The sequence below is a fragment of the Ailuropoda melanoleuca genome, chromosome 5, assembly GCF_002007445.2.
Source record: "Ailuropoda melanoleuca isolate Jingjing chromosome 5, ASM200744v2, whole genome shotgun sequence".
Classification (NCBI taxonomy): Eukaryota; Metazoa; Chordata; class Mammalia; order Carnivora; family Ursidae; genus Ailuropoda; species Ailuropoda melanoleuca.
The window spans coordinates 31,712,532-31,727,577 of record NC_048222.1 but is presented as its reverse complement, the minus strand read 5'-3'; the positions used below and the strand labels follow the sequence as shown (position 1 = coordinate 31,727,577).

The 15,046-nt window shown below is 54.5% G+C and overlaps 1 protein-coding gene across 3 annotated transcripts; it reads right to left on the bottom strand.

Annotated features, from left to right (window-relative positions):
* Positions 1-3,069: 3,069 nt before the first annotated feature.
* PI16 (peptidase inhibitor 16) lies at positions 3,070-14,797 on the bottom strand. 3 transcript variants are annotated; one of them, XM_034660646.1, is made up of 7 exons: positions 14,625-14,797; positions 10,067-10,288; positions 7,841-7,950; positions 7,469-7,557; positions 6,170-6,826; positions 5,812-5,951; positions 3,070-3,911 (listed from the first exon to the last, which is right to left on the bottom strand). In XM_034660646.1, the coding sequence occupies exons 1-6, from the start codon at positions 14,781-14,783 to the stop codon at positions 5,830-5,832; spliced, it is 1,359 nt and encodes a 452-aa protein (XP_034516537.1). In that variant the 5' UTR covers positions 14,784-14,797; the 3' UTR covers positions 3,070-3,911; positions 5,812-5,829. The 3 variants fall into 3 exon arrangements, with proteins under 3 accessions (XP_034516537.1, XP_002930583.1, XP_011215674.1); XM_002930537.4 differs by lacking the exon at positions 3,070-3,911 and having other exon boundaries at positions 5,050-5,951; XM_011217372.3 differs by lacking the exon at positions 3,070-3,911 and having other exon boundaries at positions 5,050-5,951; positions 6,299-6,826.
* Positions 14,798-15,046: the final 249 nt, after the last annotated feature.

Sequence of the window (15,046 nt, the reverse complement as noted above, 5' to 3'; positions counted from 1 at the left end):
GGCTCCGCCTGGGGATGAGACGTGCCGGGCCTTGGTGTGGATCAGCCGCGGGGGAGGCCGTCGGATGGTCGTGTGAATTGGACAAGGTCAAGGTGCCAGTTCACAAAGCGACAGCGAGGGCACAGGCCTAGGAGCAGGAGGGCAGCGCTGGAGAGGCCCTCCCGGCTTCAGAAGATGCTCCACCCGCTCCCGGTCAGCTGAGCACCGCTTGCCGGTGACATTCTCAGAGTCATTTGGTATAGCGGTCACGTGGTTACAGCGGAAGGGGTAGAGTGGGCCCAGCTGAAGCCCTGAGCTCTGCCTTCTGTGGAAAAGGCAGAGCTCCCATAATTCGCTTCTGCTCAACACCAGGGTTACAGACCAGCAGAACTTACAGACGGAGCCCCTCTGGGTATGACGGGTTTCCATCTGATGGGGTTTGAATAGCAGTTGGGGTCCAGCTGAGTTCCCCCAGTGTTTCTCTGCTCTTGTTCTGGGGAAGTAGTTTCAGAGAGTTGGGGGTCTGGTGACTTTGGTCCTACTTCTCCCAGGTATGGGCTGGGTCACCCCCAGGGGAGGCCCCTGGGGTGCTTTGGCAGAACCGGTTTTCCCCAGTGGCCTAGTAGCAGTTGACTTGAGGGCAGTTTACTTTGTGTATCCTTGGTCCCCGAGAGCGCAGGAGCGTGCCTGCGTGGGCGCCCTGGAAGGGTCTGTTGGTCGAGGTCCCACACTCACTTCAGACTGCTGAAGCGCCAGGGGAGGAGAGCACAGGCGAGCAAGGTGAGCGGGCCGGGCCTCGCTGGCACCATTTCTTCAGAGAAGGAAGGCCCTTCAGAGGCATGTCTGCCTCATGGCACGCGACCTTTCTCCAGCCCAGTGTGGTTTCCCGCCATAGCACTGACCACTGTTGGGGGGGTGATTCTTCTTCCTGGTGCTCCGCCCTCAAATCCTGTCTTTTCACTGATTCCTTCCTCTGGTCCCCCAGGTGTAGGGCACCCTGGAACCTGAGCTGAGCTGGCTCTGAAGAGCCCCTCCCTCCGACAGCCATCCCCTCAGACATTCGGAGAGGCCGCCTCTGGTGAAGGGTGAGCGGTAGGTGGGCGTGGCGGGTCACCCTGAGGAGAGCCGGTGCTGCTGCCAAGTCGTACCTGGGGACTTGTGAATTTCAGGGTCGGGACTGCACTTTCCAGGCTGTCTTCCACAGCCAAAAATGGCCAGAAAATCCCTTTGATGCCCTCAGTTTTTAGTTGAGCAAAGCACAGGTTTTCCCCCTAATGTTTTTCAGTTCAGTATTCAGATGTGGGTATTGAGCATGTTAAATGCTCCCTTTGCTGGAACCTTCTGTGTTTGAGGGCTGAGGTCTCACCATTGGAGGCCCTGGTATTTCCCTGTCCTGGAAACTAGAGTGACGGGGTTTTTAGCTGAGTTGGATTGGGGTGGGAGGGGAGCTGAGCTGTCAGCAAAAGGAGGGGTGACAGGAGTGGGAATGTCCTTGTGGGGAGTGAGTCTCTGTCCGCTCCTCTTGGAAAACCCAGTTCTGATGGACAGGCTGGGAAATCCTCTGATAGGCCTTTTGGGGCCCCCTGTAGTGAAGCCTGAGTTGGCAGTGGTGGCCTGTGCTGGGTCCTACTGTGGCCCTTGTTGCTTTGCCAGTGCCCTGATGCCTGGGAGCCACGCAGCACAGTGCTCCCCACTCTGGTCTTTGAGGCCTCAGAGTGCCAGCCACCCTCCCCTCTGAACATGCCCTCTTAGCTTCATGGACTTGTGTGGACACGTCCCCTCTCTGCCCATTTGTCACAGCCTTGCCTGACTAGTATGGGACACCATGTCTTGTTTCCCCAAAAATGAACTTCCAAAAAGGTCCCAGCTCCTGGTCTTGGATGGCCTCTCTCCATGTGACAGTTTCCTGAGGGCTGGCCACGGACGTTCTTGCTCTGTAGGACATGGGCAGAGCCCAGCCCAAAACTCGGAAAGATGGGTTTGGCCTTACACAGTCCAGCTCTGCTCAGAGGCTACCTTACTTGACCGACAACCTCATAGGACCGAGGGCTAGCTTGAGAAAATAGGCCCAAGAAGGGAAGGACCCCTGTGCTCAAGGATCGCAAGTTGGGCCATCATCTGAAAAATGTGATACTCTGTATTTAGAATAAGAAACAAAGGCATATGACCGTTTCAGTAGACAGAGAAAAAGTATTTGACGAAACTCAACAGCCCTTCATGACAAAAACACTCAAAAACCTAAGAATATAACTTCCTCACTCTGGTAAATGGCATCTCTAAAGACCCATAATTAACATTAGACTGAATGATGAAAGACCTGATGTTTTTCCCTTAAGATCAAGAGGAAGACAAGGATGTCTGCTCTTGCCATTACTCAGCATTGTACTGGAGGGTCCAGCCAGGGCAATCAGGCAAGAAAGTGAAATAAAAGTTATCAGGGTTAGAAAGGAAGAAGGAAAACTATCTCTGCAGATGGCATGATCTTGTGGATAGAAAATCCTGGGGCACCTGGGTGGCTCAGTCAGTTAAGCATCTGCCTTTGGCTCAGGTCATGATCTCAGGGTCCTGGGATCAAGCCCGCTTCTCCCTCTCCTTCTGCCCCTCCTCCCTGCTCATTCTCTCTCTCTCTCTCTTTCTCTCTCAAATAATCTTTTTAAAAAAATCCTAAAGAATCCACTAAAAATACTGTTAAAACTAATAAATGAATTCAGCAAGGGTACAGGATATAAAATTGATACACAAAAATCAATCATATTTCTTTACATTGACAGTTGAACAAAGTGAGAATGAAATTAATAAAACAATTTCATTTATAATAGCATGAGAAAATAAAATATGAACAAATTTAACCAAAAAAATTGCACAGTTTATACTTTGAAAACTTCAAAACATTGTTGAACACAAGTAAAGACCTAAATAAAGGTTAGGTTGTTGGAAAGACAACCTATGTTCATGGATTGGAAGATTTTGATGGCAAATTACACAAACCCTATCAAAATCTCAGCCGACTTCTTTGCAGAAATTTGATAAGCTGACACTAAAATTCAAATGGAAATTCAAGGGATCCATAATAGCCTAAACAATCTTGAAAAAGAAGAACAAAATCAGGATTCACACTTGACAATTTCAAAACTTAGCTAAAAAGTTATGGGAATCAAGGTGGTGTGATACTGGCATAAGATAGACATATGGATCAATGGGACGGGATCAAGAGTCCAGAAATAGTCACATTTGAGGTCAGTTGATTTTGGACAAAGGCAACAAGACAGTGAATGGAGGAAGAATTGTCTTCAACAAAAAGTGCTTGGACAACAGGACATTCACATGCATGAGAATGAAGTTAGACTCCCACCTCACACCACATACAAAAATCAGCTAAGAATGGATCAAAGGCTGAAATACAAGAATTGAAACCATAAAACTCTTAGAAAAAAGCATAGGCGTAAATCTTTGTGACTTCGGGTTAGGCAGTGGTTTCTTAGATACAACACAAGCACAGCAACAAAAGAACAAATAAATTGGATTTCATCAAAATTAAAGACTTGTGTTCAGAGGACATCCTAAAGAAAAATTGACAACTGACAGAATGAGAGAAAATGTTTTAAAATTACATATCTGGTAAGGGACTTGTATCTAGAGTATATAAAGAATTCCTACAACTCAGTAAGACGAGTACCCCAGTTAAAAAATGGGCAAAAGCCTTGAATAGACCGCTCTCCATAGACGAAAGCCCAGTAAGCACACGGAAAGATGTGCTTGGCATCATTAGGGAAATGAGAACCAAAAGCACAATGAGCTACTACACACATAGGATGGCTATAATTTTAAGAAGATTATGAGTGTCGGCGAAGATGTGGAGAAATGGGAATCTTCATACGTTGCTGGTGCGCAGGCGCGATGGGCAGCCACTTTGGAAAGCAGTCTGGCAGTTCCTAGAAGAGTTAAGCGTAGAGTGACCGTGTGACCCGCAGTTACCATGCAACAGTGCTTTTAGGTATATACCCAGGAGAAAGGAAAACATGTCCACACGAGAACTTCTACCTGAACGTTCACAGCAACAGCGTTCGTAATAGCCAACAGGCGCCAACCACCCGAACGTCCACCAGTTGACAAATGGATACATAAGATGTATTCTATACAAGGGAATATTATCTGGCGATAGGAATAAAGTACTGTCGCATGCTACAGCACGGATAGATCCTGGAGCGATTATGCTGAGTGAAAGAAGCCAGGCAGAAAAGGCCACCTAGTGTATGATCCCATTTATACAAAATGTCGGAACAGACAAATCCATGGAGACACTAGATAGGGCTTGGGGTGCAGGGGGAAGGGGGAGTGGCTGCTGATGGGGATGGGGTTATTTGGGGGTGGAGAGAATGTTTTAAAACTGCTGATGGTTGGACCCCCCGTGAATATACTAAAAACCGTCGAGTGGTACACTTTAAGGGGGCGAGTTGTATATGAGTTGTTTACACACACACACACACACACACACAGTCTCTCCTGCCTTGCAGCACTGTACCGTCCTGCTCTGCCCCCCTGGGGGAGTGTGTGTGGGACTCCAGAACACTTTCTCAGGATTCCTCCAAGCACGCAGGGCTGGCAAAGCCTTCCGGGCTGGTGTACCAGATGGGCCCCGGGCAGCAGCCCTGTAAAAAGGCTGTAGGCCACTCCTTGATTCTGGGTCTAAAACCCAACTAAGCCCCCACCAGTGACCCCTGGAGATGGGGGAGTGAGTCAGCCCTTGGCCCTTCCTCCTTCCTGCGGGCTGCCTGAGGTTTGAGTTGGGGAGGGGGACAGTTTATAGGAAGGAAAGGAAGGGTGCCCCGAAGGACTGGGTGGGGTGTGCGGGGAGAGGGGGTGTGTAGGCGAGGGAGCAGGTGCGGGGGCGGAAGGGGAACCTCTTCAGGGCCTCTCAAAGAGCCCTCCTTCGCCCAGCGCCCCTCATAAGCACAAAGACTCGGTACTCTTACACAGGCTTTATTCAGGAGTCGGGCTGCTTCCCTTCCCTGGTCCCTGCCTGCCCCCCCGCCCCTCCCCACTGTAGAACCCCATTCAGGTGGGGCTTGTCCTTCATCTGCCCCTCACAACCCCCCCCCCCAGCTACACCAGCAAGTAGGGGGAGGGGACACTCAGGGAGAACCCCTACCTGCAAAGGCAGATAGTCCCCAGCCCGGTAGGCAGGGATCTCCCCTGAATCTCCGCCCCCCTCCCCAGGATTGTGATGGGAGGGGCAGGAGGGGTCTGGGCCAGGTGGCAACCTGAGCTCATAGCCAGCCAGGCCTCATGCCCCCAAGATGTCTGTGGATGAGGGCACATGCCCTGCGGCCTTTCCCTCCCAGAGGGCCTTCAGCCAAGAAGCATCTCGTCTGGGGGGCGGGGGGACAGGGTGGGGGAGGTGGCAGAAGGACAGCTGACCTCTTCAGCCTGGGAAGGCAGGAGGTACTCCTGGGAACAGCCCCAGACTCAGATGCCTTAAGGAAGAAGCTAGGGGACTAGGAGGGGTCAAGGGGTTTCTGGAAAGCACTGAGATCTTCTGTCCCCAGGAGAGCAGAACCACGGCCACAGGACAACAGGAGAACGAGCACAAATGGCCACAGGAACACTGCTCAGAACATTCTGCAGCTAGCTGAGGGGTGGACCTCCGCAGAGGCAGAGGCACTCCTGGGGCGGTACCAGGCACAGGTCACTGGCCCGGAGTCTGGCCAGAAGCTGGGGTCAAGGGGGGCTACTGGGCCACAGAGCAGGACCTGCCCAGGAAACTGTGGCCTCTTACTTGGAGGAAGACAATCCAGAGTGGGCATGAGGCCAGGGCCCCCCACCAGGCCTTGCCTTTGAGTGGTGAGCCCTTCAGAAGATTCCAGCCAGCACCAGGGGAGGCAGTAGAAGCAGTCCCAGAAGGGGGCCCCAGATGTGACCAGGGCCCGAGGTCAGCCCTGACTTGACGCTAGGCTTTTCAGGGCCCTCTGCACCTGTGGGGAGGGAGAGGCTTTGTCTCAGTCTGAACACAGTTCTGTGCGACCTCCCACCCTCCCTGCCGGGCATGCAAGTGGGGGCGCAGCAGCCAGGGAGGAAGCTGTTAACCCAGGGGCCGCATGTCCCGCTATGCCTGTAATATCAATGCTGGGGTCAGGGTGCTGACATTCTGGAGACAAGGAGGGAAGGTGGGACGAACACCTACAGGCCTTACCTGGCAAAGATGACTGCAGAGCCAGGGTACGCCCACCCACGGCATTAGCGGTGGCAGAGGTATTGGGGGAGTTGGACAGGGACTTGGAGGAGGTGTGCCCCGTGTGGTCCAGTGTGGCCGGCAGCTCACCTGTCTTGCCCTGGCCTGGAAACACTGAGGCCAAGACCTCACTGGAACGAGACAACTCGGCCTCAGCCTTGCCCACCTTCTGGGAGTGGGGTAGCGGCTCCCGTGTCCCTGTCAAGAACACCTTGGGGTGCAGAGAACTCTCTGTCCTGCTGGCCTCTTCGTCTGCCAATTTGGAGATGGGATTATGAGTCGATTTGGGGAAGATAGCTGGCCCCTCATCCAGGGAGAACAGGCTGTGAGTTGCCAAAAAGGGAGGGACCTCAGTTGTTAAGGAAGGTGGAGACTCTGTTGCCATGGAGAGGGAATCTTCCGTTGCTAAGGAAGATGGGGCCTCGGTTTCTACAGCAGGTGGAGCCTTGGTTGCCAGGGGGCTTGAGACCTCCGTTACCAGGGAGGATGTGGTTTCCGTGGCCAGGGAAGAAGGGATACCGCTTTTCCTGGAGCCTGAAGCTTCAGTTGCCAGGGAAGACGGGGCCTCAGTTACCAGGTGAGGCAATTCCTGAGCCTCTTCCGGGCCTATGATGGGTTCTGACAAGAAACAAGGCCTGGCGTTAGTGCTAGAGCGGGACCCCCACATCCGTCACCCCACCACGATCAAGGCGAGGCGACCAGATGTCCTACGATGACGATGACACACAAACACACATCCCCTCCAGAGATTACGTCCTTCATTGATAATAAATGTTATTTTATTATAACATTTTGAGTGTCTCCTCTATCCACCTCCTTGTCCAGATCTTCCTCTCCGCACTCACACAGCCACTTTTTTCAGGGGACTCGCCAGCTAGATGCCTATGCCTAGCACGTCCACCGCGTCCCCTTCACGTCCACCTGGCCACGCCCACCACCAGGACCCGCCCACCAGGGGGAGCCCTTTCCTCTTGCCACGCCCACCTCGCCCTGCGCTTGCCCACCTCTGTCCTCCGCCCTTCGCTCGGAGGGTTGAAATCCGGTCACTTTGAATGACAGGGTGCCAAAGTGCGCAAAGAAAGCGAAGTGGGCTTGGGAACGCGGATAGGGTGGGCCCGCAAAGGGCCCCCGAAGGTCAAGTCCCGCCAACCCCTCCCGCTGCCCGTGCACCTCTCGGGAGTCCCGGGAGGCTCTAAGGACCATGCTGTCGGCATCCCTTGCCGCCCCTTCGTACTCCTCCCCACCCCACCCCCAACTCACCACAGAGGGAGTTCTCGCAGCGGTAGCCGGAGGGACACAGGGAGCACGGAGTCCCTTCCTGGTAGGGTCTCTTTCCCTTCACGTTCCCCCTGCGGGAGGCGAGGACGATGCTGGGGGCGGGGGCGGTCCCTACAGACCCCTGTCCCTATCCCTCATACACACACCTAGGCCGGAAGTACCCCTGGGTCTTGCTTGCTCTCAACTAGCTTGCTGGGCCAATGAGAGTAGACTCCCATCGCTGCCGTCGCAGCTCCCGCAAGGGTATGGGGTTTAGGCCCCAGACTGGCCCCACCTATAATCTTCAACTGCCCAACTCAACCCCCCTCCTTGGCTCTGCCCATCCTCTACCCCCAGGGCTCCCTGGGCACTCACGGGGGCTCATAGTTGCAAACCAGCAATTGAATATTGATCTCCTCAACACCCTGGAGCTTCTCACAGAAGTGGGAGCCACAGCCAATCCTCTCTGTCTTGGCCCAGACCACCTGAGGAAGGGCAAACCCAACAGTTTAGCCTGGGTGGGACACCAGTAGCTAGTGTCTCTCTACACCCGTCTTCTATGGGTGGGGAGAGGAGGATCCCTACATCCTGTCAGATCCAAGTCTCTGAGGACACGCAGCTTCAGAACAAAACTCTGAACAGGGGGTTTGGGAAGAATTTGTCCTGAACCACACACACTAGTTCACCAGGCCTTTCTCTGAAAACCTTCTTCCCTTTGTACATACCCTCATGTGTTCCTCCTGCGCATTTTTTTTTTGCAACTTCCTGTGCATTTTAAACAGGGGGTATATCCAAAGAAATGAATCCCAAATGGGAGAGTCTTAGATATCAACAACAAACAAAATCCAAGGAAGAGAACAGAAGGAACCATTTTGAATGTAGAACTCCACCCCCCCCCACCCCCGCCACATCACAAGTGAGTAGAGATTTGCTCTGCTGTTTCTAACTTTGGGTCTCCTAGGTGCTGGAATTCTGTCTTAAGTATAAAATTTTATATATTTTTTTAAAGATTTTATTTTATTTATTTGAGAGAGAGCACAAAGCAGGGGGAGCAGCAGGGAGAGGGAGAAGCAGACTCTAGGCTGAGCAGGGAACCGGATATGGGACTTGATCCCAGGACCCTGGGATCATGACCTGAGCCGAAGGCAGATGCTTAACCGACTGAGCCACCCAGGTGTCCCAAATATAAAATTTTAAAAGTCAAACAGCCTTTGTGCACCACCATGGGCTGAGACCAGCAGCCTCCCCTTGCTACTTCTAGACCTGGTCTGCTCAGGAGTCACTCAAATGGAGGGCAGTTTTTGTTGTGAGATCTGGCTCTGGCTGTTAATTCTGCACACATCCCCAGGACTTGTTTTTTTCTGCTCAAGTTAGCTTAGAATACCACTGTTGGGCATCTCCCAGGCAGAAATGACCTCAGAGTGCATGTGCACTCAGCCCTGGAGAACGTTGGGGTGGTGGGCCGCAGACCCATTCCTGCTGGGTGTTGACAGCAATCCTTGCAGGGGGACGCGTGTGTGTGTGTGTGTGTGTGTGTGTGTGTGTGTGTGTTGGGGTGAGGGGAGTGTAAGAGGTGGCAGGTTACGGAGGGAAGGGGACAGGGAGGGCTGCGGGCCCTCACAACTTCTTCATCTGGATGGGCGATGTCAGGATTTCCTTCCCCAAAGATTAGCACTAAAAATACCACTCAAAAGAAGGACTGGGAAGTGGAATTGGTGGATATGGGTGGGAAGAAAGTTAATCTTCCTTTTTCTTTTTTAAGAAAAATTGTCATGTTATTGTTTGAACAATAAGCACTGGGTGGAGAGGAACAAGACTTCACTAACACTAATGCTAATTCCCCTACACACCCATATACACACACCCGTACAGCACCCGCACCCAACATCTCTTATCTAGAAACTCAAATTTTCAAAATGCAGTGAGAAACCTGACATAAGCAAGAAGCGACTGTGAGGGGCAGGAAGTGATCTCGAAGGCTCCCCGAAACCTTCACTCAGTGACGATTTCTCTTATTTTATACATGGCTTTTACAAGCAGAAGAAAAGTTAAACACATACAACTGTCTATTTGCTTTATCGGTCCCTGGCAGGTTAGAAGCAGACACCACGAGAAATGACAAAAGAGGGACAGTGAGAGAAGCCAGAAGTGGGGGGCAGTTACCGCGGGGGCAAACAGGCCTGCCTGGGGCCAGAGGACAGGGCCGCTTAGAGGTCGGTCAGGACTGCCTAAATGATTACCGTCCACGACACTGGCTCTGCGACACCTAACTTATGTCCCTCCAGTAGGAGGAGGCTGAGAGGGGCCACCTAGATTTTCAACCGACTGTGGTTCTTCAAGAGTCACCTGAACACGGTTTAGGCAGTTTGGGAAGCAGGCTCCGTCAGAGGCCTGGACAACACAGGAGCTCCTGGGGAAACACGACGTCTACGAAGGGGCTCGGGGGCTTAGAGTGGGGGGTTCCTTGGCTCCGAAGCCGGAAGGGGAGAGGCGGCCCCTCCCCCTGCTCATGCGGCCCCGCCCATTCACCACGTAGCCCCGCCCAGCGCCCTGTGGCCCCGCCCAGCGCCCTGTGGCCCCGCCCGCCCGGCGGCCTCGCACCTGCGTGTAGTGGCCGCACATCTGGCCCTGGTCGCAGGAGGCGGCGCTGAGGTTGTAGTGCTCGCGCTCGTGGTGCCACTCCTCCATGGCCAGCGGCACGTCCAGGCCCTCCTCCGTGATGGCGAACAGGTTCTCGCCGCGCCGCCCGCGCTCCTTGTTGTGGCCCCACACGCACTGCTGCGCGTAGGCCTTGGCGAAGGCGGCCAGCTCCTCGTCCCACCTCTGCGGGGCAGGTCGGGGAGGGCGGTGAGCGCCTTGCGCTCGGGGGAGGCGGGGAGAGGGGGTGGGAGAGGGAGGTGGGGATCAGAGAAGAAGGTCGAAGGTGTCCTAGGGGCCTCTGGAGCCCGGAGACCCTCCCTTCTTTAGGGGTGACTCTTGGCCGTGATCAGACACAGGTCTGTGCTCCTGGAGGGCTTCTGTGGGCAGGTGGGAGGGTTCCACGCCAGGCCACGGAGTTGGCTAAACTTGGGACCATGCACCAGCTGTGATTTTAGACAGATTGCCTCACCTTTCTGAACTCTCATGGGGCTTTAGGAAGAATAAATGAGATGATGTTTGTGACAGTGTTATTATTAATTAATATTGATATCCTTCTGTGTGAAAGGAGGGCAGCCGTGCTCCCAGCCGTGCACCCAGGGCTGCCTGACTGCTCCTGAGACCACAGAATTCCCAGTGACGTGTTCAAGGGCTGCGTTGTTTATTCTGCCGCCCTCCACCCCCTCACCCACACACCATAAATATGACTTGGGGCGGCCAGCATTCCCCGCTCAGGTCCCACTCTCCCCTTGGGGTGGGCCAGCCTCCACGGCTTTACCATTTCCAGGCTTCCCTCCCAGGTGCTCTCAACTCTTGTCAACTGACAACCCCTTTTCCCCAGAAGATTGTCTCTGTGTGACCCTCGCTGAGAAGCCTATTTCCAGAGCCTTGGCGTCTCCAGGAGCTGTCAGATCCCAAAGGCATGTTATCCAGGGGGGGACCTCAGGTGAGGCTGCAGGAGGGGCTATGTTAGGTGAAGGGACCTCTGAGATTCTGTGTGTCCCCGGTTGGGAGGACGGGCCCAGTGTGGGTGGGAAGAGGGATTAACAAAGGATTGACGAGAAAGGCCTGGATCCCATTAAACTTCGTCCTTGGCCTCTCCTAGAAATGGACGGCCTGGTGGGAACTCTTGCTCCACCCTCTGGCGGCCCAGCCAACTGTGGGAGCCAGACAGCTTATGAAGTGCCAAGAGCCTGGGTGACCCTGAGAGGAGGGGATTGTGTGGCTCTTCACACACACACACACACACACACACACACACACACACACGGTTCTCAGGAGCAGCTGCCTGGGGTGGGGATGGGAATACAGGGCTGGGACAGCCCCACTTTGTGACTATGGGTGAATCCCTTTCTCTCCCTGGGTGTTTTGTCCCTATTCCCTGAGGTTCTCCCAGACTCTGGCCGTAAGGGGAGTTGGGGAGTGGGAATGCAGCAGGGTGCGGGGGTCAGACGGAGCTGTGAGCTCCCGTAGGACAGTGGTGGGGACCCAGTGTGGCGCAGTGCCAGTGCGTGGCAGGTGCTCAACAGACGTTGTCAGCCCTTGATGACAGAGACAGACCCTGCTTTCAGGCCGGCTGGGAGTCCTCTTCCGAGTGGGTGTGTGGAGTCCCACCCGTGGAGTCATTCCTGCGGGTCTCAAGGCTTCTCAGTCTTCCAGAGACCCCTGTGGATTTTTGAGAGTCCCGGCACCCCCCCACATTGACCGCATGGTCACCGTCTGAAAGCAAGCCCATTCACTCATTCACTCACTCAACAGCACTGTGCCAGCCCGGAACCGACAGCAAAGACCGAGAAGCCCAAGTTCATATTGCCGCAAACTGCTGATTGGGCCACCGTGTGGTAAATGACAGATTTGCAATGGGCCCCGTAGAGGCACGGAGGACGGCCATTTAGCCCAACCTGGGGGTGGAGAAGGAGGCACTAAGCTAAGTGTTGAAACTGAGGCATCGGTCAGGTGGAGAGAACAGAAGGCACAGCATGAGCAAAGGCCAGAGGTGAGAGAGCGTTTTGGCTGGGGAAGGAAAAGCTGTTGAGGTTACTGAGGGAGAAACCGAGCAGGAGAGGAGGCTGGAGGCGTCAGCAGCGGCCAGATGCGCAGAGAGCCTTCTCAGGAGCTGGAGCTTTATCCCGAGCCAGTCAGGAGCCAGTGGGGGCCACTGAAGGGTGTTGAGCAAGGTCAGGCCCGTGTGTTGGATTATTCATTTTGGCAGTAGAGGCCAGAGGCTGAGGAAGCAGGTAGGGGCTCTTCTAGGAGTCCTTGGGAGAAGTAATGAAAGACTGGACCAGGATCGTACCAACGAACAAGGATGGGGGTATAGGATTCAAGGAAAATTGAACCTTCTGGGAGGTAAAGGTGTGATGATTAGAGGTGGAAGCTAGGGGAGAGAAAAGAGTTCATGATAACTGCCACCTGCCTCACCCTGGACCCATTCCCTCTTTTGTTAATCAAGCACTAATTGAGCCCTTACTGTATGCCACACACTGTTCTAAATGCTTTCTACATATTCACTCATTTAACCCTCATAACCATCCTACAAGGGAGTAACTGTGTTGTCATCATCTTCAATTTACAGATGAGGAAGCTGAGGCACAGAGAGGTTAAGTAACTTAGCCAAGGTCACGCAGCTAATAAATGGCAGAATCAAGATTTGACCAAGGCCACCTGGCTCCAGTTTCTGTATTTACCACTCCTGAGGTTGAGCCTGAGTGTTGTTCGCCATTTGTCCTGGTGTCCCAGTCTGTCCCTTCCTCCCATCACTTCCCACCAGACAGCAGCATATCCCCTGAGTATCTGAACTGCTTTCCAGAATGTTGCCCCACCCCCAAGGACCACCTCTGTCTACAAAGCAGTTCCTGGGTGGGTAGCCCCCAGCCTCGGCCAACAAGACTGCAGGGCATCGGGGATCTACAGATGGGGAAACTAAGGCTCAATAACGCGTTCCAGGCCCCCATCAGGCAGCCCTTGGCGGAGCTGGTAGCGGCATCCAGAGCTCCCGATCTGCCGGCTGCAGTTCCTGGTTGCTGGGCGACAGGGCTTGAATGGTGGTGCCGTGTGCATTTCTAGAGGCCTTCCTTTTGTCACCCGTCCTCCTGTCTGACCCCCAGGGTAGGGATTGCCAGTCCCAGGTGATAGATCAGGAAATGGAAGCCTCTGAAGGTAAAGGGACCCACCCAGAGTCACTTTGCCAGACGGAGCAGAGCTCCCGCAACTCCAGTCCTGGGCCCTCAGGCTCGCTGCTGCGTTCCCCCAGGTGTGACCTTGCTCTGGGGCACTAGCTGTGGGGTCCCTGGACACTGCTCCTGAACCTCCCAGACACCTGAGGGTGGCCGGAGAGGATGGGCCTGCTCGGCCCTCCACGGGGCAGGGGGTGGGGGCGAGAGGGGTGAATTTCTAATTTTCTCTCTCTCTCTCTTTCTTGCTCTCTCTCTCTCTTTAAAAGATTTTATTTATTTGAGACAGAGAGAGCGAGAGAGCGCACGAGCAGCCTGAGGGGCAGAGGGAGAGGGAGAAGCAGGCTCCCCGCTGAGCAGGGAGCCCGACACGGGGCTCAATCCCAGGACCCCATCCCAGGACCCCCAGATCATGACCTGAGCTGAAGGCAGATGCTTCACCGACTGAGGCACCAGGCGCCCGACTTTATGTCTTTCATCTTGAGCATAAACAGCCCGCCCCTAACCCTACCATCAAATAGCTCTTGCTCTCGACACAGGTAACCGCCACCCCAAATTCGGCTTCTGTCCTCCGTACGCACGTCTCTGTATGTCCGCTACATCTGCATGTGTCCCCACAAGTTTACAGGGGTAGTGTTTACGTGTTTGTAAACCTTATGTAAGCATACCCTCCAGTATAGATGTCTTTTGGGGTTTCATCCCCCAGCCCCGTCTGTGTTCTATCTGGGAGATTCAGTCCCTGTTGATATATACGTAGCTCTAATGGTGACCCCATTTTACAGATGCGAAACTGACGGTTCTTACGAGATTCAGGGACCCACCCCAAATTGCAGGTCCTGCTGGGTGACGAGACAGTTGTGAACTGTGTGATGCGAAGCCCTCTCTGTTTCTGGCTCCTATTCTCGCCCACCTCCTTGTACAGCCCTCCTGCCCTCGTGCTGGGACGCAGCCCACTGCCCTCCTTTCCTCTCCTCACTGCCTTGGAAGGCATCTGAAAGACCGTTTTCACCAAGGTGTTAAGAACTTCCAGTGTTCCCCCATCAGGGGCACCTGCATTTTAGGAAGGGGCTGGAAAGGAGCCACTGGAGTGGGAAGCTGGGGCTCTCAGGCCTGGCTCTACCAGCTGTGACACTTGAAAGCCCCTGAGGGACCAGCAAGTCCCTCTGTGCCTCAGTTTCCTGCTCTGTAGAATGGGGCTGCCGCTGGGGACCTGTGAATTGCATAATGTCTCTGTCACTGACCAGAGAGATGAGTCTCTGAGGTAGCTTCGGCTCGGGGTGGGAGGGATCGGGGGGGCCCAGCCCAGCCCCCCCGCAGCCCCGCCGGTGAGTGGCCCTGGCCGCACTCACCATTTGCAGCATGTCCGCGGCGGGAGGGGACACCTGTGCCCGGTAGAGGTTGTGCAGCTCCACCATCGCGCGCTTCTCATCGTCACTGAGGGCGCCGGCGGGGCCCACGGTGGCCGCCAGGAGCAGCAGCAGCAGCAGCAGACTGCAGGAGCTGTGCATGGTGGCCAGTCTTCCCAGCCTCTCCCGGCCAGGGGTCTGGCAGCTGGATTTAAAGTCCTTCCCACACAAGCACCACCCTGGCTGGGGCGGCGGGAGGGGCTGTCTGCAGGCCGGCCCGGCTCACACAACGTCTCCAGGAGGGCTGGGTGCTTGGGTCCTGACCAGAGCTGAGTCCACTCCCAGCATTTATCTCCCCTCAGAGTCCTTGGCAAAAAAAGCCTCCTTTCTCTTGGTGACGGGGGCTCAGGCCAAGTGCTGTGTGT

Bases quoted from the DNA above. Each gene is read 5' to 3' on its own strand.
- PI16 (XM_034660646.1), bottom strand. From the start codon at position 14,783: ATGCACAGCTCCTGCAGTCTGCTGCTGCTGCTGCTGCTCCTGGCGGCC. The intron at 10,289-14,624 runs GTGAGTGCGGCC...CCTGCCCCGCAG, and splicing joins CCGCGGACATGCTGCAAATG to AGGTGGGACGAGGAGCTGGC. The intron at 6,827-7,468 runs GTGAGTTGGGGG...GTTTCTTGTCAG, and splicing joins CTGCGAGAACTCCCTCTGTG to AACCCATCATAGGCCCGGAA.